Genomic DNA, 26261 nt, shown 5'->3' on the forward strand with positions numbered 1-26261 from the left:
ATGTAAACTGTATCGGGTCTACTAACTACACGCTTTCAGCGCCAACTACCGAAACTACCGCAAGACTTTTTTAACAACCCAATATAAAAATATTACCTCTTTTCATATAGAGCCTTAATAATTCACCAAGTACTGTATCCATTAAATATATAATATATGTATCAAAGCCCTGGCATATCAGCCAGCAAACTGTCAACAACCAGGAGGAAAGCTACAGCATAAAGATGCCTTCAACACGTAGCGTATATAACTGAAAGTATGTGTGTGTGTGTCGGGATTGAATAAATCAGTAAGTAAGCGTACAACGTCGGTGGCTTTGTGGTTAAAGAACGCGTTGACAGATTTTGACAAATTGATTTTAATTAACTTTGCATGTAAAATTATTTCGCTGGTTTTATGCATGACATTTATAAGCCGCGAGGGTCAAATCTTTTGCAGTCGTTTATATGTTGTTTAGCGATAAGTTCTTAAAGCGCTGAAAGTAGAAATAGATCAGTGTAGAGGGGTATTTTTTACTAAATTTTGTAAATAAAAAGCAGTGTGTTTGGTGACTTAAGAAAAAAAAAAAAGTGAGTTTGTATTAAATTTCTAACAGGCTACCTTTTCCCGATCACAGTGACGTTGAAGGTTTGACTTGACCTTGGCTGACGTTAAGCCTTACTGCTTCATTCTTTTTCCCCGGTTGTTTCATTGGCACCTTTTGATTGACTTTTAAAGGACCTCTGTCACCTGGCTGAAATTCCTTCCTTAATATGGTTTGTGAATCTCGGATCCGAGGATTTGAATTGCGGGTTTTTTGCAAAATACGCTTGGCTTTCTTCCATTTTTGTCGTCGTCCAACGCAACGTTTTCTCCTTCCTCCGGCAGGTCTTGCAGCTTAGTCTTTCGTGGATTTCCACCCCTGCTTTGTAGATCGGTTTTGTTTTCATCCTCTTCTCGATATATTTTGCCCTCGGCCTAGTCCTTATCGCCGAAAGAGAACGTTTGGCATCTCTCGTAAAGCATTTTTCTGCTTCTAATTCTTTCGAGGTCTGTGTATTCATATACTGTAGCACCTTTACCCTGCAAAGCGGATTTGGTTGTAGCACTACAACTACGATGTATGAAAATTAAGTAATGAGACTGAATCCATAAAAACCGTATATTTGAAAATTATTGTACAACTCTGCCAATCCCTTCAAAGTAGTCTTCTTGGGCAGCTATACAGCGATTCCAGCCCGTTTTCCATGTTTGGTAAACATCTCTTGAAACGCTACCGTCTGGGGGTGTCCGCGAGTACCCTCGTCACGGCCGCCTGGATGTCCGTAATCGACTCAAAATGGGTTCCTTTAACCACCGATTTTATTTTAGGAAACAAAAAAAAGACACAGCGTGACATGTCGGGCGAATAAGGCGACTGTTGCAACACGGCGATCCGTTTAGAGGCCAAATACTGGGACACGCTGAGGGCGGTGTGGCACGGCGCGTTGTCGTGATGAAGGATCCAGTTACGAGCGATGTCTGGGCGCACCCTGTTGACTCGTTTTTGCAATCTTTCGAGTACTTGGCAATAGTAGACTTGATTCACAGTTTTCCCCGGTGGAACGAATTCTTTGGAAGATTCTAGAAGACGGCTATCAAGAAAGGCAATAATCATCGTTTTCACCTTCGACATTGCTCATGCCGAGCTTTTTTCGGGCGGGGGACGCGCGGAGACAACCTTGTGAGCCTGGGCACGATTAAGAGCAATATACATACACTCTTACAATTTTAGCGTACGTTCCGAAAACTGTTTCGCCCAAATCTGGCGCAAAATTTTATCGCGACGCGTTGCTCTTGATTTCGTTTTTCATTTTCGTGGCGAGCACTACAAACACACGTCTACTCAACTTGACGCAGCAGGCGAACTAAACAAGCTAGAGCAATGGTACATATATCAATGAAGAGGGGAGGGATGCCGAAAAAAGAGAAGGGGAATTTCAAGGTCACAAGTTTACCACAAGCGCGGCAATAAAATCAGTCTCATTACTTAATTGTCACACCTCGTAGTTTTATCAGACTGTTCCTTTAAATAAAGAGTTCTTAAGGCTAAATTAATAATTCTTATTCTTTCTATTTTTTAGTTTTCTTCATTACAATAATTCGCGCCAATTTTTTCGTTTGCTCATCGGCCGTGTAAAAGGACTGTTTTGTGTACATTGCGCTCGTTAAAAGTGAAAGCAATTGTTGCAAGCATAAATAGTTATTTCACAATTACGTTACAATACATTTTATTCAACTTGTTGTTTTTGTATTTGTATGTAATCAAAACAATTTTGCTTTGTTGGCCAGTTGATTTAATAGCATTAACAATTCACTTAGTTTTGTGTACACAAACACACATAGGCAAGGCTCACCAATAGGTGAGTAAACGTGTGAATGTGTTGCTGCATCATTTGCGCACACTTGTGTGTGTTTGTGTGCGTGCGCAGCGTGTGGCATTTAAATGCTTATCAATTAATAATGCGCTTAATTGCAATTGCAATTTTACTACAATCCGCAGCTGAATACATACTATACATACATAGCATTACATAGCAAGCACTTGCGCATATACAAGTAGCACATAACGGCAGTTGTTCGTATTGCAACAATAATAGTGCAACATACGCAAATTGTGTTGACTGCAATTGATTTGAATTGTATTGAATTCAATTTAAAGCGTAATCTCAATGAATCATCACCAACTGTTTGTTTGTTTGCTTGCTTGCCACGGCTCAATGACGTGCGCATTGTTTTTGTTGCTGGCATATTTATCACGTTAATGCAGTTAAGCATATATACACATACGTATAAGTACCTAAATGTGTAGTTATGTAGTTAAGCTTTGTTTGTGTTTGCTTAGCGCGTCGGCTCTTGTGTTTTGTTGCGGGTGTTCTGACAAGCAACGGCGTCGCTCGCGCGTATCAACAGCGTCTTGTAAGTTGTCGTGTAATGTGTCAACTTATCATTTAATTTAATCTCATGTCACAAGTTAGCTATCCATATATGTGTGTGTGTGCGTGTAGCGGTGTAAATTTGTGTAATTAAGCGTATTTGTAGCTTGATGCGCGGATACTTAAGAGATAGGTTCTTGTCTGTATCTCGTACTATATACTATATGGGTCAGCGTGATAGATAAGCCAAGTAGTTTGGCGTATTGTTATACTTGTATGTTCGTAAATATATCTTGTCAACTAAAAATGTTTTCGTCAAAAACTTGATGTGTAGGGCAACTGTACGCTTTAGGGAGATCTTCCTCTGCTTCTAACGGCGGGTACTGTGTCGAATACTTTCAGAGCTGGAGTATTTTCATCTAAACAGACGTCACTTAATTCGCTGGACTGTGTCAATGGCGCCGTTTATCTCGTACAGCTCATCGTTACGTCGACTGCGATAGTCGTCGTTGCCAATGCGCAAAGGATCGTAAAGGCCGACTCATCAGATGTTGTCATCGTCTCTACCTCTACACCATATAGAAGGACGGCATTAATGAGTGACTTATAGAGTTTGGTCTTTGTTTCGAGAGCTGACATTATTGTTGGTGTTAAGGCTGGTTCCAAGATAGACGAAATTATCTACGTCTTCAAAGTTATGACTATCAACAGCAATGTGCGAAACAAGTCTCGAGTACGATGACTGTTTGTTTGATGATAGGATATATTTCTTCTTGTCAAAATCGATCCTCCTCAGTCTTCCTAAAGGTAATCAGCGGAAACCCAGGGCTTCCTCCAAAGTTTCTTCATATACTCATTAGATGTGCCGATGATCGGTTGTCCTATATAAGGAAGCAGTTTCTCGGGACGGAGAGGTATGGGAGGTAATCAGACTGGAAGCTGTGGATAAAGCGGAACTTCCGCTTCGCCCTAGGGCTCGCTTCTGGTTGCAACCCTTCACTACGCCCGCATGTGTCCTTAGTATACTCCCGATGAATACTAATGCTGATGGCACTTAGGCTTCAGATACGGTGGATATGACAGGTAGAGATGGTCAAACGACCATGGAGAACGACCCGAGTCTTTCGAACATAGCGAGTTCTGAGGGCGGTTCGTCAATAGGCGACTCCGGTCTCAGTCTCTAATAGCTACTTGAAAAAGTGCGGATCGAGTACGATGTGGACGGTGACCTAGCGCATCTGGAGAAGAGTCTGAAGGGTGGGATTCCTTCAGATTTTTCTCCAACATTCGAAGGCGCCTTTCGCCAATTTACTGATTCGTGTAAAACAAGGAGTAACCGCATTTCTGGACTAAGGATGTATAGTGATAAGCTGCTGGCGACTAACAATGCAGGTAGAACCAGACCCTGGATTATTGGCCGAATTGAATCAACGGTCTTTCGATTACCTAATTTTATGAACGCTGATGCGGCAAATCTGGAGTGCGACACTGGAGATTTCAGGTTAATCTCTGCCCGCGTGCTGCACTACGATGAGGTGCAGCTACCTCCTTTATTGTTGAGGAAAACTTTAATAGTTATTTGATTTCATTGTTAGCGAAAATTGGTTCATTTGTAATAGGGGAAACTCTCATACATTCGTTACTGCAGGCAGGGATAAAGTTTTTTACCTTACCCTGACCACAAACAGAGTCGGCAAATTGATCTGAAACTGGAGGATCCTTGACGATCACTCCTTCTTGATCATAGGTACATCGGATTCAATCTAGTCGGATAATGTCTGCCTGGAGAGTTTTTTAAAAATCCTTGGAATACCAACTATGAACTGTACTACAAGAGTCTCGGCAAACACTCACACGCGCACCGGGGGGTGGACGGGTGCACTAGAGAGCTCTTGTCCACTGAAAGCACCGTAAGGCTAGGTAGATTGATAAATGAGGAATGCACCGTGACCTCAGCTCTATTGCACTCTCAAGGCTAGGTAATATAAAGCATATTTTTTAGGACAGAAATCGTTTAACCAAACCAAAAAGACGAACGTTTTCGAATATTGGCACCGAACTAAGGAAAGACTATTTCTGGACTAGTTTTCTGAATCACCTTTCCATAAATCCAAAGATTTGGTATCCATGGTAAGTCTACTATCTATCCTCCATTTGCCTTCCGAAACTCTACAAGCATACGCTTAGCGTTTACCGCATTCTGTTAATTAACATAAGCTTAGCATTACGAGTAACACAAGCTTTTCAAAGCTTTACTGAGGCGTAGCTTTATGCCTGCAAGCTTTAAGAAAATCATATTTCTGAATAAACCTCAACGATTCCAGAAAATACGTGCTTGAGACTTTTAACCCAAAAGCTTTTGCTCCGCAAGAATAATAAAGCAAAGAGGGGTTTAAAAGACATCAAACAAACAAAAAACACTTTCTGCCTTTATAATTTGTCTGCCTTCAGCGAAGTCTTCCTACGTGGTACAGGCACTGAACAATAAATCAGAAATCTTTCATTTTGTTGGGGTCTTCTCCGATACGCTGAAGCGATAAGATTTGATCAAAGCCATTAACCCGATGCGCACTTGCATGCGAGCAAAACGGAGGCCAACACAGTTACGTGGTCCATCACCGAAACCGGGGAAAGCTTGCGGATAACGCTTTTCCATTTCCCCCGGGGCGAAACGCTCCGGACGGAACTCGTTTGGATTGTCATAGATATTCGGATCATAATAACTAAAGTGAAGAATGTACTCAAATACAGGAAGCGGTTTAGATATACATTGTGACAAAAAAAAGAACAGCAAATTGTAAATAAAGCACAATATATTTAATTATTCATTGATATTTATCTTCTCGCCAATCTCCTCCATATCTATTACACTTATGTCAACGATTTTTCCAGTCCTCGAAGCGCTTTTCATAAGCCCTTTATGAGATGGTTTTTAGCTCCTTCAGCGATTTTTGTTCATCTCTTCGATCGGCTGAAAATGGTTTCCACGGAGTGGCAATTTCAGTTTGAAACTCAATCTTGTCGGAATGAGTCGAGCAGAATCGCGTTTCACACCCAAAATATCCACCGAAATTATTCACACGGACACACAAGCTTCCTTCAAGCTTACTTGCCATCTCTCTAATACTTGCCTGACAATTTTTAAGCAGCATATCCATTACTTTTTTTAATTTTCATCAGTAAATTAGGGTGAAGGTCGACCTGAACAAGGTATTCAACGATATCTCGACCGTCTTTGAAGACTTTGTACCACTCGCAGGTATGCGCTTTGGATAAAAATGAATCACCGAAAGCCTTTTCTAACATTGGCAACGATTCCCAAATATTAAACTAATTATTGTACTTGGAATGGCAGAAGGTTTGTCAATAATGAATTGCTAATTTACGAAATAGGTGATTTTGCGAAATTTCCTTGGATCACTTGACATGGTTTGACCCATATGTATATAAGGTTTGTAAAGTAGACTTTTTGAATCTAGCGCCCCCTGGTGGCGTCATGTATATGTCGACTAGTGCGTTAGAATCTGCTGCATTTACTAAAAGTCCAGTGCGAATTTCATGACATTTCATTGATTGAAAGTGAAGTTATTGCCTTTTAAGTGTCAGTATGTTTGTGTCATCGGTGCGAAAATAACATTAATAAAATTAGTAAAACTTTTACCAAAACGTTTCAATTGATGAAACAAGTTAAAGGCGATGATTGCCTAACGTAGCAGAGTGCACGAGTGGTTTCAACGTTTTCAAAGTGGTCCTGAGGACATAAATGACGATCAACATGTGGGACAATCCAAATCCGTGATCACCGGAAATTCCATCGAAATTGTGAGTGAATTCATCAAAAATCAGACGAAATCATCATTGAAATTTATAGAAATGGAATTGAACATCTCCAAAACATCGATTTATCGCATTTTGACCCAACATTTGGGCTTACGAAAGGTCGGTGAACGGATTGTTCCGCACAAATTGACTGACGACCAAAAATTGCTCAGAATACGTGTCATCGATCGAGGCTTGTGACTGATCATTTGAACAATTCACGGGGAGTGGGTATTCACCGGATATGGCACGGTCCGACTTCTTCCTTTTCGAAAAAATGCATTTACCTATGAAAGGAAAGCGTTATGCAGACGTAGATGCCATTCAAAAGGCTTTCACTGGCATAACGACGGCCATGCCGGCCAACGAGCTAAAACACTCGTTCGTTTTTGGGCCGTGCACAAAGCTGTATTGAGGCAGAAGGAGACTATCTTGATTAAAATAAATTGATTTTGCCGAAATGCGGATATACCCTAAATTTGTATAATATCGATATGAAATCTTCCACAATGCTTTTTCTCTAGAAGGAGCTGCTCATTTATAATAAAAAAACTTGCAATCTTTGAAGAAATTGTTCAGGTCGGACTACTCTATGTTGTATTATTGCTTCGATACCATCAAAAAAAATGTATTCTCTTGCTTTTTTTTAATCCTATATCGGACCGACGGTTTAACGCCATCACTATTAACATACCCTCTAGCTTCTAAAGTTTACTCATAACATCCTTAATGAATTTTATCCAATTACGCCTAAAGTGTAATATTGGTAAATCACTGCGCTCCATTTGCCTTACAAAACTCTCCAAACATACATTTAATGATTACTGTAGTCTGCTAATTAACATAAATGTTAACCAAAAAGCTTCTCAGAGCTGTACTGCAGTAGAGCTTTTGGCATGCAAGCTTTTAGAAGCGCATGTTTCTGGCGATGTAAAGCAAAAATACGTGCTTGTTAGCTTTAAATGAAAAAGCTTTTGTCCTTACAGTTAAGATTTAAATTTTTAGAGCTTTTTTTGAAGCAATATTGCACAAGAAGCAATACTAATACTGATTTTCTAGCAAAATAATAACGCAAATAAAGAGAGGATTAAAAAAAACTCTTGTTAAAAAACAAATATACTTTTTATATTTTATATAATGTAAACATTTTGATTTAAAAATAATCATACAAATAAATGAGTTTACAAAAGATTTTATTTATTACAAACTTTTAGATAAGCTTTTAAATTGTAACAACATAATTTTCTTTAACAAACCACTTTCTGACAGTCTTTTCGCTATTTTCATAAACGAAAAACTTGCTGAAACTTCATAATTTTTCCACCTTCAGCCAAATCTTTCTACCTGGTACACGTACTGAACAAGTTTTAGATATCTCCATTTGTGCTGGTGTCTTCTCCGATACGCCGAAGCGATATGATTTGAGCAAAGTTATTAACCCGATGCGCACTTGCATGAAAGCAAAGCGGAGACCAATACAATTACGTGGTCCATCACCGAAACCGAGGAAAGCTTGTGGGTGACGCTTTTGAACTTCATCCGGGTGGAAGCGTTCTGGGCGGAATTCTTCGGGATTATCATAGATATCCGGATCATAATGTATCGCTACAGCCGGTATGTAGATATGTGTACCTTTCTCGAGTGTAATGTTAGAATCGGGCACTTTAAAGTCCTCAATTGAAACACGAGTGATAGCAGCGAACGCTGGAGTTTTTCGTAACGTTTCTGTGAGCGAAATTAAAGAGTGTGTGTAGACACAGACAATTTTTATGTTAATTAAATAATAAACAATATAAATATATATGGAAAGTAGCGAGATTTACATTTGTAGAAATATAATTACAAATAATTCAACTGTTCAGCTTACCCATTATAACCTGATCCAAATAAGTCATCTCAAACATAGACTCATAAGACAACTCGCCATTATGTTTTTCAAGAACACTTTTAATTTCCGCTCTCAATTTCTCCTGTACGTGGGGAGTCTTCGCTAATTCAAATAGCCCATAGGTCAAGTTACTAGAGCTGGTCTCAAAGCCGGCAGCAAAAAAGACAAATACCTGTGAAGCCATCTCTTCAATACCCATTGGAGGCATACCGGCCTTATCTTGTGAGTTTTTCATCTCAATTAACAAATCAATGAAGTCATTACGCTGCACTTTTTGTTCTTCGCGTGTATGCAATGTTTCACGAACCAGCTGCAGTACGAACTCTTCTAGACCATCTACATATTCATTGAAATGGAAAAATTGCAGATATTTGAAGATAACAGGATATGAAATCATTAATGTACGCAGCTTTAGGGATACATATTTTGGATAAAAAATGCGATGTCCTATGTGACGAAATATATTATTTGGATCCATTAAGCTATTGCACTTAACACCGAAGACACAATTAGCAATCACATCGGTTGTAAAGCGGCCCATCCAATCGTGTGTATCTATGCCACCGCTCAGCGTATTTGCGAAGTGCGCTTTGAGAGCTTCGTCCATTTGTTGCGCCACGTTCAACACCGTCGGAAACATGAACTTCATCTTCAACGATGTGAAGGTCGATGAAAGTTTCTTGCGCAATGGACCCCACCTGTCACCGGCCACACGAAATAGTGTCTCATTGAGAATGTCGAACCTGCGCTTATCGGGCTCACGCCGTTGAAAGCGATCCGTAAATTTGTTAAAATCCTTGATTAGTATCGTTTTTGCCAAATCTAAATCCAACACAATGATTATAGGTTTGGTGAAAACGTACGTGCCGATTAATTTGGCTTTACCACGAAACTTTTCGTAATATTCGCGTAATAGTTCCGTTTTATGCATGGACTTTATTAGACGAAAGTTTCCAAGGTAGTTAGTTGTTGGCTGCGGCACCCCAAGTTTCTTCCAATATTGAAATTTGTTCCACAGTAAGGTGACCAGCAGCAAGCACAGCGTGGATAATATCACAAAAGAGAGAACCATTTTGTAAGTAAAGTTTTTGCTAGGAGCTTAACGAATTTTTGATTTTTCACAGTTCGATTTCGGCCCTACGCTTTATGTTTCAGCGAATCTATGCCGTTCAGTGCGTTTTTGTAAGTTCCGCGGCAGTTGGCGTTTGTGTAAAGACTATCGCTCGACTTTACATCGAATACCATTTATATCCCTTATAGCCCTAAACGCCCTTCATATGGTTGCAAACAGATTTCTTTATTATTATTTATTACACTATTTTTTTTATTTATATTTTCTTTCATGATTATCGATAAATCTCCTTCAGTCACATGCTGCTGGTTAGTATTATCTTTATTAATATATAAGCTTGTAATTTAAAGCTTTACTTGTAGTGCGCATCTTGCAGTTGCATGAGTAGGTATTTTTATACTTTCACAATATGTCTGAGTATTAAGAGAGCGTATAATCTTGGATAGATATTTTGATGTTCAAAATGGGTAAATGGAAGTACTAATAAACCCTGGGTCCATTTATTATTAAAAGTATTGATTGATCATCGACGAAACCACACGACTGTTCACTTCAGGTACAACTAAAAGCATGACGGTACAGTCGATCAAACTACAACAGCCGAATCAATCATCTGGATTTTGGCTCAGACCTTTCAACGCTTCATCGATGAGGTAACCCGGGATCTACCTTTCGTTTTCGAATACATCGATTATCTACTGGTCGCATCTGCCAACGAAGCAGAGCACAAACAACATTTGCTTATCGTCTTTCAACGCCTTCAACACTATGGCTTAGTCACCAACACAGCAAAATCATGTCTAAGTCTCAAACAAATCGAGTTCCTAGGGCATACAATTTCCGCCCATGGAATAAAACCATTTGCGGAACGAGTCAAAGTCATCATCACCGCATATTTTAGTCAAATGCTATACAAAATATCCGGTTACATACGGGTTTAGTCTCTCCTTCTTTCTTTTATTTGTCTAGCTGACTGGCAGTTTAGTAATATTGATATCATTCAGGCAAATAATATCTAATTCAGTTTTTATTTACTTAGTGTAAAGCTTATAAAATTACAACTATAATAAAGTCTAAGTTATTTCAATGTGATAAATCTTCAAACTTTTCTGCCATACCATAAAGGAACCTAGCCGGAATGGCGTAGGACGCGGCCACAACGTCAGAGTGTCTACGCGGATGAACTAGCTCTCAATGTTGAGGAAAAATTTCGCTTTAACAATGGCCTCACATAAATCTTAGGAAGTCATAAATATTTTTATTCACTACGAAGTACAAAATTCCATATGCGTGATTGCCATTAAAAGAAAGTATATGCATGCAGCCTGCTGAAAGAGTTAAAATACGTGGAAACCAAATATTCATATATACTGCTTCACTGCATAAGGCGCCGGTCGATATAAGGATAAAATGGCCAGGAAAGCTGCTTCGAGACTTCGTCCGCATAAGTTTTTTCGTTTTCTTCCGGCTGTAAGTCCCACTGCAAAAATGTCCCACTATCGTGTTCCAGTCCTCAACTTCACATCAAAATTGCTTCAAAAGTAACCTAAGCAGATAATGGATAGCACCGAATGTTTCCTTAGTAAATATAAAAACTAAATAATGTAAATCGGTTTAAAATACTACTAACTACCTACCTGCCAACCCCCGATGTTAGACAGTGGGACATCCGCAACATCGTCTGCATATATATAGAAAGTACTAACTTAATGTAAGTAGTATAATAATGTAGGAAGCTAAAAATAAGAGGCCTTATCACTGTAGTACATTTTTGTAAACTATGTTCTTTGTTTTTCCCTCTCTGGCCAACACATGGAGATTCTGTGGACTTGAAACACGTGAGCAAGCCACATATAATTGTCCGTGTGAAAAACAACTCTTTTCTAAATTAATGCCGGCTACATTTAATATTTGCCCCTGAGCTTTATTTATCGTCATAGCGAATGCGATTTTCAGCGGAAACTGTAATCTCTTAAACTGGAATGGCAAATCTGTCGGAATTATGGGTATACGGGGGATTAAAACATTCTCTCCTTTTGCCATTCCAGTCATAATGATTGCTTTTACAATATTGCGACCGAGATGTGTTACTTGCAACCGTGTGCCATTACACAGTCTTGGTGCATCTAAATTCCACATCAAAAGGACAGGAACGCCTACTTTCAGCCTCAGTTTGTGTGAAGGTACTCCCGACAGTTCTAAAGAATTAAGAAATTCTACTGGGTATGATGTTACTTGATGATGATGTAAATTTAATGGCAGTTTAAGCATCGAATGTGCCGTTCGACCACCATTGAGCAGAGTGGCGGCTATTCCGGAAGAGGCAACTGCTACAGCAATTCCTTTATCTTTTCGGATTTGGACTAAAAGCAAGTTTAACAGAAAGTTTTTTCCCGTGCCTCCAGGTGAATCCAAAAATAACAAACCACCTTCGCCATCTTCGATTTTTTTGACAACATTGTCAAATACTAACCTTTGTTCTGGGTTCAAAATTGAAACAGACTCTGTTAATTGTTGTTTCAAGGAAGCAGTATCGTAATTTAGTTCCCGTATTAAATGGCTACTGATTTCGTCGGTTCTCTGTGGTCTGTTCATTCCATCTTTATATATATAAATCTTCTGACCGTGTGTTTGCATTTGAACTGCTCCTAAACGGATGGACCGATTTTGATGAAATTTTGTGTGTATGTTCAAGGAGATTCGAGAATGGTTTAGATTTACAATTTGGTCCACTGGAAAATGTTTTTTAAATTATTTTTTCATTTTTAATCAATTGTTAATTTTGGAATGTTTGACCGATAGATGGCGCTACCATCGCAGTATCCAATATTCAAACCTTAAATTGGCGTAAACGTGCATTAAACAAAACGATGCCAAAGTAAAAGGCGACAACTGAGGACAGAGTTCGTTCTTAAGTAATAAATTGGGTGATTCAATACATCTATGGGTAGCTATAACATTTTTTTCATACCTGCTAACTATTGGAGGGGGTATCTTGACAGGCAATTTAAAATTGCAAAAGGTCTGGCATAAAAAAATAGCAGCATAACTGAAGTGTTGATGAGAAATTTGAGATATACGGAAATCTTTTAGAAGCATTGCACACAGCAATATAATATTTAAACGGGAACGTACAATTTAAAACTGATCCTTCCTGAAAAATAATAAAATTGCTAAATATTGGGAATGGTAGAATAGAACTGCAATCAAATACACAATGCAATGAATTAAAACTGGTTCACTTATCATTCGATGAATAATATACCACGGGCATCCCAAAAGACTGATGCCATAACCTTGCCAGCCGATTTTTTTGTCTTTCCACGCTTGAGAACCGTTTCTTAATATGCAGTCCACCAGGCTGACAATCGATTGGACTCGATTGATTTCACTGATGCACAGCCCAAATTCAATAGTATTTTTACCCCAAAAACCAATTCTTTCTTAACGCACGAAATGCTTTTTGATTCATTTTTGTTGCTTCATAAAAAATGCGATTACTCCTTAACTAATACTTATAATCTAACTTGTAGAAATCATGTAGATGGTATTAGTAGTACTACCTATGTATCAGCCACAGTAAAACGTAGGCGGGTCCTCTAGTAATCTAATAAATCCTTTGCAAAAATTGTTTTAACCTAGTCTTCAATTTTTGTCAGACCCTCATTGTAAATTAAATCACTGTACGTGACATTGGGATTTTCCTCTTGTAATCTGCGCAATATATCGTCCGTCATATCATTTTTGTATTTATCCCACAATTGTTGAGGATTTGAAAGACCACATGTCGCTACTAATACAGCAAATAGCTCTCTCATCTTGCCTGCTGATCTACATTGAGCAGCTTCTTGCAGTGTCACATCCCTATGGTTATCATTCTCCAGTAATCCTCTTGCCTCACATGCCTCTCGAAATGTAGAATAATCTTGTGTGTTGTATTTTTTTAAATCAGTGAAAGAGGTAGGTCCGCGCACATGGTGTAAAAGCATGCGTAGACAAAAACATTCCATGTTACTAACATGAACTGTATAAACTCGTCCTAAAGCATTTCCAGATTTAACGCCAGGCTAATCTTGAACAGAAGTACCTTGAATGCGGCGTTTCCAAGTTTTCCTACTTGCATCCCAAGTATAATACCTCGGCACCTCGACATAAAGAAGAGTTTTTGCAAACTCATCTCTGATACAAAGATCAAAAAAAGCAGTGAGAGTGGTTTTTGGCGGTGTAGTTACTCATATTCGTTCGTGGATATTGTGTTCATTAAAATAAACGCGTTTACCATTTTCAAAATGCACGCTGAGATGTGTCACGGTGGGATACCTTTCGTGCAACGGAAATCCCAACAGACACCACACGGCTTCGTTGCTGCTGACATACCGACCAGACTGATAAGTTTGTACCTCATCTACGGGATTCGCCAAATCAGTATTTCTAAAATTGAAAATAGCTTGATCACTACCCTTGTTTATGTATTTGCAGATATATTTGATGGCGCGTATTGAACTGCATGTCTCAACATTTATGTGGGCGTTAAACATTTTTGATAAAATTGGTGAAACCGTAACTTAGCTACCATTTCGGAGCTTCAGTTGTTTTCTCGTATCATCATGTTGTAGGCGTAAAAATCCATGAATGAAACATTTTTGTTATGCAAGGGAAGACCTGTTACAGGATTAATTTGAGGCACTTGAAAGTGGTACTCCCTTACTAAATATGATCGGATATTGCAACGCATCATAAAATTAATGAGTATCAGGCACCCTGGTTAATGTGTCATCTCGGGCCTGTAAAACTATATCACGAGAAGCAAACTGTTCGCTGCGACTTCATTTATTAACGGTGCATTATACCGCCTTTCATGTTCCCCACTTGGTGTGCGATCGGGGTGCATCACCAACCTATAATCCCCCCCGGCACTCTTTCTAGTGCTCTTTTGAAAGTATTGATAAGGCGATTATGTTCATGCAACATTCTCTGGATTTTTAAAACAGTATCTCTTTCGATTCCTTGTATATTTTGACACCTGCGATCAGCTTCGCTTTCTTCATCGCTCATGAAATAAAGTTGCAAAAACTTAGGTTGTTCATTATTTGCGGGAAGTAAGGAACCAATCCTGCGATACACCTGTCCTTGGATGGCAGAAGTAGATGAAAATCCAGGCATTACGACCTCCTTATCTATACCAAATGACGTCATCTGAAAGCAAGAATTATACTTTCTAATCTTGCTTATAAACTGGCGCGATTCGTTATTGTCGTATAAAAGTAAAGATTTACGAGGTTCCTCTGGCAATTTTAACCTTTCCACCAGAACAGCATATACCTGGAGTTTCTTCTTTCCATTTCAGTGCTTCACAATATCTGCATTTTTTATCCATTCTCTCAATGATAACCAATCGGTGATTAACATATTCGATCAAAGGGTCATACTCAAAAGCGGCACCATTAAATGCCTTCCACGAACTTATTGAAAACATACGTCTTCTTTCTGCCTGCCGTTCAGCATTTAAAAGACGTCGTCTTTGTTGACGAAGATTCTCTGCCGCAATCAATTGCGAGTGAGGTTCGACATCTAAAACTCGACGTGTCTGGGTCTGTTCCACTGTCTCAGAAGCTCTTTGAGATGCGTGGCGTTCAGCATCCAGGGTCTGACAGGCCTAAGTCTGTGTAAAACTCTCGAAAGCCCTCTCAGATGCGTTGCGTTCAGCATCCAAGGTCCGACGGGCCCGACTCTGAGAATCTAACATCCGACGCGTCTGAGTTTGCTCTTCAGATTCTTGGCCTCTAGCAACTTTTGCAGTTCGAGCTCTGCCAGAACTACGACTTAGATTGAATTTACGTTTGCGTGGCATACCGAAAACAATAATTAAAGATTTTTTAAATCGGTAGTTTGTAAGACACTAAATATCTAAATCAATCAATAACGTATTGGACCTAAACAACTATGCACCTGACAAACCCTTCATACCTAAAACCACATCCTGATATGAGCTAAATAACACTTAACCTATACATGAATTGAGAATTAACAAGCGACTGCAAAAATAAAGAATAATACGTATCAGAGTAAACCTAGAGATATGAATGATTGGTTAAGAAAATACCTACACCCAACAGCTACCTTAACTACCTCATAATAAAAATGTAGCTAAGTACTATCTATCTCATAACTAAATTTCATCAAAATCCGTTCAGAAGTTTAGGAATGATAGAGCAAAACTCCCAGAAAAACCCATAAAAAAATCACTATCTCAATTCAGTTTTCTGTCTACTTCCTACACCCTAAGAACGATGGTGTGATTAGTTATAGCCTATGACCATTTCTAGGTTATCTTCTATCACCATACCAAATTTGTCATTTGTCGGAACGGCCGATATTGGACCACTATAACTTATAGCTGCCATACAAACTGAACGATCGGAATCAAGTTCTTTTATGGACAACATTATGACAAGATATATTCACGAAATTTGGTATATATTTTTTTCTAAAGCAACAATGCAGTCTCCGAAGAAATTGTTCAGATCGGTTAACTATAGCATATAGCTTCCATACACACTGAACACATAGTTACTAACAGAAATGCACACGTGAAGGGTATATTGGCTTCGGTGAAACCGAAATTAACGTTTTTTCTTGTTTTGTAAAAGTTCGCGCAGCTGCCATACAAACTGACCGAAGGAAATGAAGTTCGATCAATAAAATTAAGCTTCGCAACGAGGGATATTTTTAAGAGTAGTGTACTGTAGCTTCAGTACGGTAGTCTTATCTCATAACTGTTCGTTCTTTTATTGTCTCTGATCCTCTAATATCTCAATCTAATTTAATAATCATAAATCTAATCTTAATCTCATAATGCAATATCTGTTCTCGTCTGACTTTCAGCAACTGTTATAGGAATGGAGCACTACTGAGCTAGAGAATTACTAAAATAAATAAAAAATAGTAAAGCATCGTACATATCAATCCACCTGCTGGACCTAAAATTTAATAGGTACCATTTATAAAAAATTATAATTTTTAGCTTAGCATCAATGATATTAACTTTCAGCGTCTTTAGAATGAAAATAATTATGTAGTAATACAAGTTTTATCTTCACAATTTTTCTGCCTTAAGCCAAATTTTGGAACCAGGCACAACTACTGAATTTAATTTAGCAGACTCTATATGTGCTGGTGTCTTCTCCGATACGCTGAAGCGATACAATTTTAGCAAAGTTACAAACCCAACGCGCACTTGCATGCGCGCAAAGCGGAGACCAATACAATTGCGTGGTCCAAAACCGAAACCTAGAAAGGCCTGAGGGTGACGCTTCTGCTCTTCATCTGGATGGAAGCGCTCCGGGCGAAACTCTTGAGGATTTTCATAGATATCCGGATCATAATGTATCTCTTTCATGGGTATGTAAATATGTGTGCCCTTCTCAAGGGTAATGTTTGTGCCAGGCAACTTGTATTCATCAGTGGAGATACGAGTAATAGCAGAGAGTGGTGGATATTTGCGAACTGTTTCTGAAAGCAAAATAAAAACAATATGAGTCTCTTCTTGCAAAAAAACTATTATTTTAATTATTAAATACTTAAATATATAAACTATGAAAATGTTTGTGAGAAATTCTGATATTTTCGGTTAATGCGTTAATTTTCCCATGAAAAACATAATTATAAGTGATGTAAAATATTTCCTGTGTCCAACATACCTGTTATAATTTGATCCAAATATGTCATCTCCATCAGAGCCTCATACGTCAATTCGCCATTATGTTTCTCCAGAACGCTTTTAATTTCCGCTCTCGCCTTCTCCTGTACGTGGGGAGTCTTCGCCATTTCATATAGCCCACAACTCAAAGCAGTAGAGCTAGTCTCAAAGCCGCCAGTGAAAAAAACAAATATCTGTGCAGCCATCTCTTCAACACCCATTTGAGGAACGCCTTCCTTATCTTGTGAGTTTTTCAACTCAATCAACAAATCAATTAAGTCATTACGTTGTATATTTTGTTCTTCGCGCAAACGCAATGTTTCACGTACAATCTGCACCACAAAGTCTTCTACGTCTTTTGAATGTTCTTTGATGTTGAAAAATTTCAAAAGTTTAAAAATAGTGGGATATGTAAGCATAAATGTACGTAGACGTATGGATATAAATTTTGGATGGAAAATACGATGTCCCATGCGACGAAATATTTCAGTAGGGTCCTTTAAGCTATTGCATTCAACACCGAAGGCACAATGAGCAATCACATCGGTGGTAAAGCGTGCCATCCAATCGTATAATTCTACATCACCCCTAGGCGTCTTAGCTAAATGCGTGCTGAAAGCCTCTTCCAATTGATGCGCCACCGTCAACAGCGTGGGAAACATAAACTTCATTTTCGCCGTCGTGAATATCGGTGTAAGTTTCTTGCGCAATGGACCCCACCTGTCACCGCCCACACGAAAAAGCGTCTCATTGAGAATATCGAACTTGTGCGTATTGTTCTCGCGTCGTTGAAAGCGATCCATAAGTTTATTAAAATCTTTGATTAGCATGGTCTTTGCCAAGTCCAAGTCAAATACAATGAGTATGGGTTTGGTGAAAACGTAGGTGCCGAGTAATTTTGAGGTGCCACGATATGTTCTATAGTATTCGCGTAGTAGTTCCATTTTATGCATCGATTTTATGAGGAAGAAGTTTCCAAAATAGTTAGTTTTTACCTGTGGCACTCCACGCTGTTCCCAGTACTGAAACTTGTGGCGTAGGAAGCTGATCAGTAGCAAGCAAAGCGTAGAGAATATAACAAAAGAGAGAACCATCTTGTGTGTGAAGTTTTGATCCGGAATTATATGAGTTATTGACTTTTTGGAGTTGGTTTTTGACCACTATAGGTTTCGGTGAACCTAAGAGAACGAGTTCGTCGTTGTGAGTTCCGCGCCAGTCAGCGTTTGAGTAATGATTAACGCCTGACTTAGAAGCTGATACCTTTTCTATCACCATACGCCTTGAACGCCGTTGCATTTAGATGCAAGTAGCTAACTATATAGTTTCTCATGAACATCGATAAATCACCTTGGATTACATACTATTACTTTGTATTATATTTAGTAATATAAGTATAACTCTTTACTTTTAGCGCGCGTTTAGCTGATTAGATATGTATTCCTTTACTGTCGCAACATATTGCAATAAAGTACAGTATACTACCCGTAGTTTTCTCCACCTAATGGTTTTTTGTAAGATCTGTGAACCACGCCAATGGCAGCATTAAAAATGTTACTCAATTTAACACCAATTGGCATTGCATTGGAAAGCTCTGCAGCGCAATCACCTGCAAGGCTAGCGGTCGGTGGTTAAAATAGATCACTCTCACGCTTTATTTGGGAGAGAAGGTTTAATGTCATACTGAAAGCGGTTGGATGACACAGGCGCACACGATCAACCAAAGGTGCTTTCAACATCTGCACAGACGTATCAAATATGGCCGTTGAAATGAGCTCTGAGTTCTATTGCGCTGAGCTAGATCTTAGGCGACCTTTCAAGCATGGGCAAGCAGGCTCGCCAAGATCATGGAGAAAGGCGAAAGAAAAACAAACAGGCTTTCTATTCTCACTGTAAAACCGGGTTCTTTAGCAAAAAAAAAGCTTAAATCGGGCTAATGCTTTTCGTAGCTGCCATATGCTGTGTATACCGGTCAGTACTTAAGAAACCTAAATATTCGGTTACATCCGAATTTAATCCCTCTTTCCTTTCATTATTTGTTTCCCTGACTGGCAATTTAGTAAGATTGTTATCTGTCAGGTAAATAACATATAAATCATTACTATATTAGGTGTAGAGCTCATAAACTTGCAAGTATGATAAAATCTGAGCGATATCACAGTACACTTTAATCAAAATGGGAAGATGGCTATCTTATCTTGTCGTTCGCAAAAAGATAATTGAGCATGTTTACTTAATTATTTTTACAGTGTTGTTGTATTTGTTTACTAAATTATTAAGTTTGTTTACGCCTATCTGTGAATGCTTTTATGACTTTTTCAGGGACATAGTCCAGTATTATAGGCATAATCACTTATTTATTACCTTTACTGTGTCAATATTTCTGTGGGAGTCAGTTGAGATAGTTAAGATAGTCAGCTTGAATTCTTGTTGTTTGCGGCAGATGTAACGTGTTATATTTCTTTAAATAAAAGTTTGTCTTATCTTATCGTGTGTAATCTTTTTATACCCTCGCAATTTGAGAAGCGCAAAAGGGGAGAGAAAATATTCAGTTTAAGGTGTATCCTAACAAACCGAAATTTACCCGACCTATGACAATGTGACTATTTATTAATTTCAAGATGGAAAATCTATATGAAAGAAACATTAGGGTTGTTCATTCCAAATTTATTGTAACGAATAACTAATAAACTTAAAAGATAATCTAATATGCATTTAATTTTAAATTAGGTTAGGTTACCACTAGTTCTTAATAATGCCAGATGGATATTTAGTATAGTTTGAGGTGAAGTGTTCGTCAGACAGGACTTGATGTGTAAGCTTAATACTTCGTTCAGTCCTTTAAACTCCGAAGCTCCTAGATACTTGCTAATAGTTAAAGATAGTGCTGGACAAACTCTTAGGACTTCTCTGCACTTTCTACATGTATCGTCAATATTTATGCTCTTCCGGTTTTCATGGAATGCATGAGCTTTTTTTTTTAGTATGCATTGTGGCCCAATAAATTGTCATTATACATTTAAGTAACGACTCACCTCACCTCATGTCTTCCATGACCTAGCCAGCGTAGACACTGTCTCACAATTCGCTGAACTAAAGCCGCATCGTATAACTCATACAGCTTATATGCTCGTCGAGAGAGGACTTTTCTTCTCATTTGCCTACTGTCCGAAATAGCAATTTACTATTAACTATCTTCCTATTTATCTAGATCTAGTATTCCTAGAACTTCTGAAGATCACACTATTATTAAGGACTGGTGATTCTACTTGCAATCTGGAATTTTTTCTTGTATACATTTCTCCTAGATTCTTTTTCATCTCTCGCATTTCTAGCGAGTTTTCGTTTTTGTCGGCTAGGTTGCTTCTTGAGATGAAGGTACACGCTACTTACGCCCCTTGCCTTCTTCCCAAAACGTTTGTAAAAAATATCCTGGGCCGACTTGTTAATATGGAGAATGTAGTTTTGGCTGCCATCGTCCTTGCCGGAGTTGGTAACTTTCAGAACTCTCCAATCTTCCGTCGGCACATTAGGATTTTGTCTCATGAGAAGTCGCAGAGCATCATTTTGTTTTACCGTGCGAGGTATGTGAAACTACGCCATCGGTATGGACTGAATGCAACTGCGGTCCACTATTTCCATAATGGCACCATCCCACAAGCTTTGAACTTCGCAACCGTTTCTTTTACCCATATCAGAGAGGTTTCCTCCTTACATTTTAAGAGTTGAGCCAGCCCGCTTCATCGAAAGTTGGCATGGGCGTGCCGGTGCCTCCATCAAGTCTGTCGAAAACCACGTCAAGCAGTTTCATCTCTACCGTTCTCCATTTCTCCTCTGTGATTTGTCTAAAAGGGTTGCTTCGGTCGATGAGTGACAAGACTAAACGCCTCTTGGCTATCTCGCTGGCCACCGCTGCCTCCCTGAAAGTTGAGCATTTCACTCGATCGAGTATGACATTTAGCTGTACAGTGTCGTCGTATTTCCTCGGTCGTTTCGCCTGCACCGTTGTTTGATTAACCAACCGCTGCCTTTTGGTTGCAAGTCCTTCCTCGATCTGGTTTGCAAACCTCAGACCCGAGGATTTGCATTGCAGCCACGATGCGTAATATTTCCGGTCTCTTCTATTCTTGCTGTAGCCTGAGCCAATCTTTCCTCTTCCTCCTTCGTCCGGTAGAACTTGAACTTGCAGCTAAGCATTTAATGGACTTTCACCGCTACTTTGTAGGTCGCCTTTGACTTCAACTCCTTTTTACTGGGGTTAGCTTTCAGTCTAGTTTTTATCGCCGACATAGCACCTTTGGCCTCTTCGGGAAAGCATAGCAGAGCTTCTCTTCCATTGTATTTACGCTTTCAATGGATTCGGGGTCTTAGTCTTCATGGACTATAGCCCATCTACGCCTCAAAGCGGGTTTGGTTGTAGCACTGCAACTACTGTGAACTGTTCCCATCACAGCAGAGGAGACAGAGCAAGTAAGCCCCCACTGATATTCCAGTTTTTTGTTTGGGTTTCGGCTTCAATTTTTACATGACCCGCAAGGCAAGATCACTCCCCAAAACCTTCATTAAAATGGATCGGCACAGTTCCAATTCTTTCGCTACATAGCTGGTTGTTTAGGTAGCTCTTGTTGCTGTAAATTTGTCGAATAACCGATATTTCATGAAAAATTCTGAAGGTTAGGAGGAAACATTCAGACAATTTCAATTCCATTGCTCACCTTTTGCAGATTGAGATTGAAACATCTCAGCAGACCTTTGGAGAATTGTGAGACGTAGCCGCTTCAACAATTTTGTGAATGGCTCTAAGTTATCTGCTATTTTGGGAGAAGTTTTATAAAAAAAATCATAGGAGTCTACAATTTAACATAATTTAACAATTAAATGATTATAATAAAATAAATAAAGTCACTTTCTTGTGGAAAAAAGTATAATTTATTCAAGCTTTATATTTCCACGATTTTTATTTTTACAATTTTTCGGCCTTCAGCCATATTTTGCTATGCGGTACAAGCACTATACTATATTTAGAAATCTCTAATTCTGTTGGTGTCTTATCCGATAAGCTAAAGCGATAAGATTTGAGCAGAGTTATGAAGCCAACGCGCACTTGCATACGCCCAAAGCGAAGTCCAATACAATTACGTGGTCCGTCACCGAAACCGAGAAAAGCCTGAGGGTGACGCTTTTGAATTTCATCCGGGTGGAAGCGTTCTGGGCGGAATTCCTTAGGATTATCATAGATATTTTGATCATAATGTATCTCTTTTACAGGAATGTAGATATGTGTGCCCTTTTCAAGTGTGATATCCGAATCGGGTATTTTGTAGTCGTCAATGGAGACACGGGTGAGAGCGCCAAGTGCTGGATACATACGTAGAGTCTCTGTAAGGGAAACATACAAGCATGTTAAGTTGACATATTTATGATATACGGGAGCGATATCTATAGTTTGCATTATATGTTGCTTTTGAAAAAGATTGTGCATAGTTGCACAGCCAATATTTTAACCGGTCAGCTTACCCGTTATGACTTGATCCAAATATGTCATCTCCATCATGGCTTCGTATGTCAATTCGCCATTATGTTTCTCAAGAATGCTTTTAATTTCCGCTCTCAGCTTCTCCTGTACGTGGGGATTCTTCGCCAATTCAAATAGCCCATAACTCAAGTTACTAGAACTGGTCTCATAGCCCGCAGCAAAGAAAATATACACCTGTGCAGCCATCTCTTCAATACCCATTTGAGGCATACCTTTCGTATCTCTGGAATTTTTCAACTCAACTAACAAATCAATGAAGTCGTTGCGATGTACATTTTGTTCTTCGCGCAAACGTACTGTATCACGCACAAGCTGCACCACAAAGTCTTCGACATCTTTTGAATATTCCTTGATATTGAAAAATTTCAGATATTTGAAGAGAGCGGGATATGTAGTCATAAATGTACGTAGACGTATGGAGAAATATTTTGGATAAAAAATACGACGACCCATGCGACGAAATACCACATTCGGATCCTTCAAGCTATTGCACTCAACACCGAAGGCACAGTGACCAATCACATCGGTTGTATAGCGACCCATTAAATCGTGTAGTTCAACATCAGCACTCGATGTTTTGGTCAATTGTTTGCTGAAAGCCTCCTCCAATTGTTGTGCCACCGTCAACAGCGTCGGAAACATAAACTTCATTTTCGCAGATGTGAAGGTCGGTGTTAGTTTCGCGCGCAATGGACGCCACCTTTCGCCATTCAAACGAAACAGGTGACGATTGATAATGCTCTCACTGCTCTTACGTTGTTCGAAACGATCGGTGAATTTATTGAAATCTTTGATTAGCACGGACTTCACCAAGTCTAAGTCCAGCGCAACGGCTATAGGTTTGGTGAAAATGTATGTGCCGACCAATTTTGTTTTACCACGAAACTGCTGATATGCTTCGTTTAAAAGTTCCGTTTTATGTATGGTTTTTATGCGGAAGAGGTTTCCAAGAAAATAATTCATCTTGAGCTGGGGTACGCCAAGTAGCTCCCAATATTGATATTTGTAGCGTAGATAGCTGATCAATAGCGTGAAGATTGTGGAGAAAATAACAAAATAAAAATCCATATTGAAGACCTTTTTTCCGGTATGGAATGCTGTTAAAACCACTTTATCATTTGTTAATATTTTTCTGCGGTTTTCGTTTTAATTCCTGTGAATTTTTTTTTTAAACTACGTATTTCAGTTCTTGATTTTAACATTTAACATATTTTAACCGTAATATGTCTTGAATTCTTCTATTATGTGTACTAAAGTGATCTAGATCCACTCAGTGACTATTTATACGAGAAAATTAGTCTCATTTATTCATTTCTAGAATTTTTGCAAGGCACTTTGGCCCGTATTTGTCTAGAAATATTTTCAATGTATTACTTATTACACTGATAAGAGACGTTGTAACCTTTTTTGTTGCCTTAAAGTTATTCTATTTTATTAGCTCTCTGATACGATAGTATGTTCAGTATTAGGTTGGTTTAGTCAAGTTTTCCATCTAAGCACTGTAGGTATAGAAATTGAGCTATTGAAGGAAGCATTTATCCAAAGCAAGAACATTTTAAAATTTACAGCGCACTTTGAATGAAGGAACTTTTGTGTCATTTGCTGATTAAAAGATCTTAGAGGAAGGTTACAAGGCTTGATGTAACCAAAAAATTTGCAACTAGGTAAGTGCGGAATTTTTGCGTATAAAAATTTTAATTTTTCGTGTTAGAGACAAATCCCTCCATGAACAAAATAGCAAACCGCTAATGTGTAAGGGTTAAGGTAAATTTAGATTTACAACGATTTTGGTTCATGTATGATTGAGTCAGATCAAATACTCGTGGCGAAAAAACAATCAAATCAATTCGGCTGATCACACACTTCTTAGTTGATGAGCCGAGTACCGACCGGCGTCAATGCCTTTACTGTAATGTGGACAATCTATTATTCGGGAAACACGAACGAGTAAACAGTATGAGCGTCTTCAGTTTAAGTAAAATCGTTTCAGCTCGAAGCATTGGGACAATTGCTTGAATCGAACCAATGTATGAATGCGGTTAAGATACGAGTAGAACTAAATTTACTCGAGTACTGTAGTATTGATTCAAGTCATGTTAGACATACTTGGGTAAAAAGGTATGAACTGGGACACAAGTGAGAGCATCGAGTGCTGTATATATACGTATGATCGCATGCTGGAAGGTATCGATTCGTAACCTCATGCACATGTAGATGTGTACGGCAAGTAAACGAGTAAAGCAGTGTATAATGACAACTCAAGCACTGTCGAACTTTTCAATCATACAACTATGAGTATGGTTCAGTTTCACTAATTGCCTGTAAACAGAAAGGCTACATAGATGTGCGATAATGCACCATCTCATATTGCATTGGTTATTCGCGGTCATTTCGTCTCATTTTCAACTAACATCGTGCCACAACCACCGCATTCGCCTGATTTACTTTCGTGTAACTTCTGGCTATTCTGCAAATTCATATGACTAGTCCGAGGACACGGTTTTGACTCAATTGAGGATACAAAAGCGGAATCGAAGAAGGCTCTGTTGGTCATCACGAGGAAGGATCTTTCCAATTGCAATGATGACTGCAAAATTCGTTGGCATAATTGTATTGCAGCGAGAGGAGATTACTTTGAAGGAAATGAAATTGACAAAATTCACCTTTCAATTTGATCACAGTACATGAATTAAACTGACGTCATCAGCCAGAGGAATGGATCGTACTTGAATATGAAAAACACAATTTATTACACGTTGCAGTTCTCTGAGTACAGACCTAATAATTCATGCGTGTTTGAGTGAACATAGTAAAATATAGACAATGATTACAGCACATGTAAATATTAGTACATCATTAAAATTTCAAGTCTAAATATTATTAAATTCTATTTTGAAGATAATTCACTTTTAGTTTGCATAAAAATATACAGAAAATTTGTCTAACTTTATAGTATATACGTTAATAAATATTCGTGCATGCATTGTGAATAAAAAGTAAAAGCAAATTGTATTTTAAAATTTGTATCAAATATATTTTGGTGTACATCGTTATTGCTTTGCGATTTTAGCAATGAATAAAAGTATCGAACAAAGATTTGGTCTCCAATTTTGGATTTCTAACCACAACAGACAGCTGAACGGATTTCTACTCGGTTTGCACTCCTGCTCTCTGAGAGCACACATTAGCCGCTCGCTATAAGCGAACTGTGGGACGGCATTTCAAACTCCTTACTTACAGCTACAAACGAAACCATTGGCTTTCGGAAAAAGTAAAAGAACAGCTGGTATGACGAGGAATGCTGTGTCCCAGCGGGGAGAAAAGACACAGCCTGCCTCAACAAAATCAACTTTTGA

The 26261-nt window shown here is 38.7% G+C and overlaps 3 protein-coding genes across 3 annotated transcripts; all 3 read right to left on the reverse strand.

The window, feature by feature from the left end:
• Positions 1-7889: 7889 nt before the first annotated feature.
• LOC105224045 (cytochrome P450 6a22) lies at positions 7890-9816 on the reverse strand. The gene is made up of 2 exons (XM_011202016.3): positions 8581-9816; positions 7890-8438 (listed from the first exon to the last, which is right to left on the reverse strand). Exons 1-2 carry the CDS (start codon positions 9671-9673, stop codon positions 8023-8025), a joined length of 1509 nt encoding a protein of 502 aa, XP_011200318.2. The 5' UTR covers positions 9674-9816; the 3' UTR covers positions 7890-8022.
• Positions 9817-16446: 6630 nt separating this feature from the next.
• On the reverse strand, positions 16447-18655 carry LOC105224046 (probable cytochrome P450 6a13). Its single transcript, XM_019989501.3, has 2 exons — positions 17374-18655; positions 16447-17185 (listed from the first exon to the last, which is right to left on the reverse strand). Exons 1-2 carry the CDS (start codon positions 18464-18466, stop codon positions 16770-16772), a joined length of 1509 nt encoding a protein of 502 aa, XP_019845060.2. The 5' UTR covers positions 18467-18655; the 3' UTR covers positions 16447-16769.
• Positions 18656-22275: 3620 nt separating this feature from the next.
• Positions 22276-24172, reverse strand: LOC105224050 (probable cytochrome P450 6a13). Its single transcript, XM_049457851.1, has 2 exons — positions 22887-24172; positions 22276-22748 (listed from the first exon to the last, which is right to left on the reverse strand). The coding sequence occupies exons 1-2, from the start codon at positions 23971-23973 to the stop codon at positions 22333-22335; spliced, it is 1503 nt and encodes a 500-aa protein (XP_049313808.1). The 5' UTR covers positions 23974-24172; the 3' UTR covers positions 22276-22332.
• Positions 24173-26261: the final 2089 nt, after the last annotated feature.

Source organism: Bactrocera dorsalis, chromosome 1, assembly GCF_023373825.1.
Source record: "Bactrocera dorsalis isolate Fly_Bdor chromosome 1, ASM2337382v1, whole genome shotgun sequence".
NCBI classification, from domain to species: domain Eukaryota; kingdom Metazoa; phylum Arthropoda; class Insecta; order Diptera; family Tephritidae; genus Bactrocera; species Bactrocera dorsalis.

Bases quoted from the DNA above. Each gene is read 5' to 3' on its own strand.
- LOC105224045 (XM_011202016.3), bottom strand. From the start codon at position 9,673: ATGGTTCTCTCTTTTGTGATATTATCCACGCTGTGCTTGCTGCTGGTC. The intron at 8,439-8,580 runs GTAAGCTGAACA...TTTCGCTCACAG, and splicing joins TTTGGATCAGGTTATAATGG to AAACGTTACGAAAAACTCCA.
- LOC105224050 (XM_049457851.1), bottom strand. From the start codon at position 23,973: ATGGATTTTTATTTTGTTATTTTCTCCACAATCTTCACGCTATTGATC. The intron at 22,749-22,886 runs GTAAGCTGACCG...TTTCCCTTACAG, and splicing joins TTTGGATCAAGTCATAACGG to AGACTCTACGTATGTATCCA.
- LOC105224046 (XM_019989501.3), bottom strand. From the start codon at position 18,466: ATGGTTCTCTCTTTTGTTATATTCTCTACGCTTTGCTTGCTACTGATC. The intron at 17,186-17,373 runs GTATGTTGGACA...TTTTGCTTTCAG, and splicing joins TTTGGATCAAATTATAACAG to AAACAGTTCGCAAATATCCA.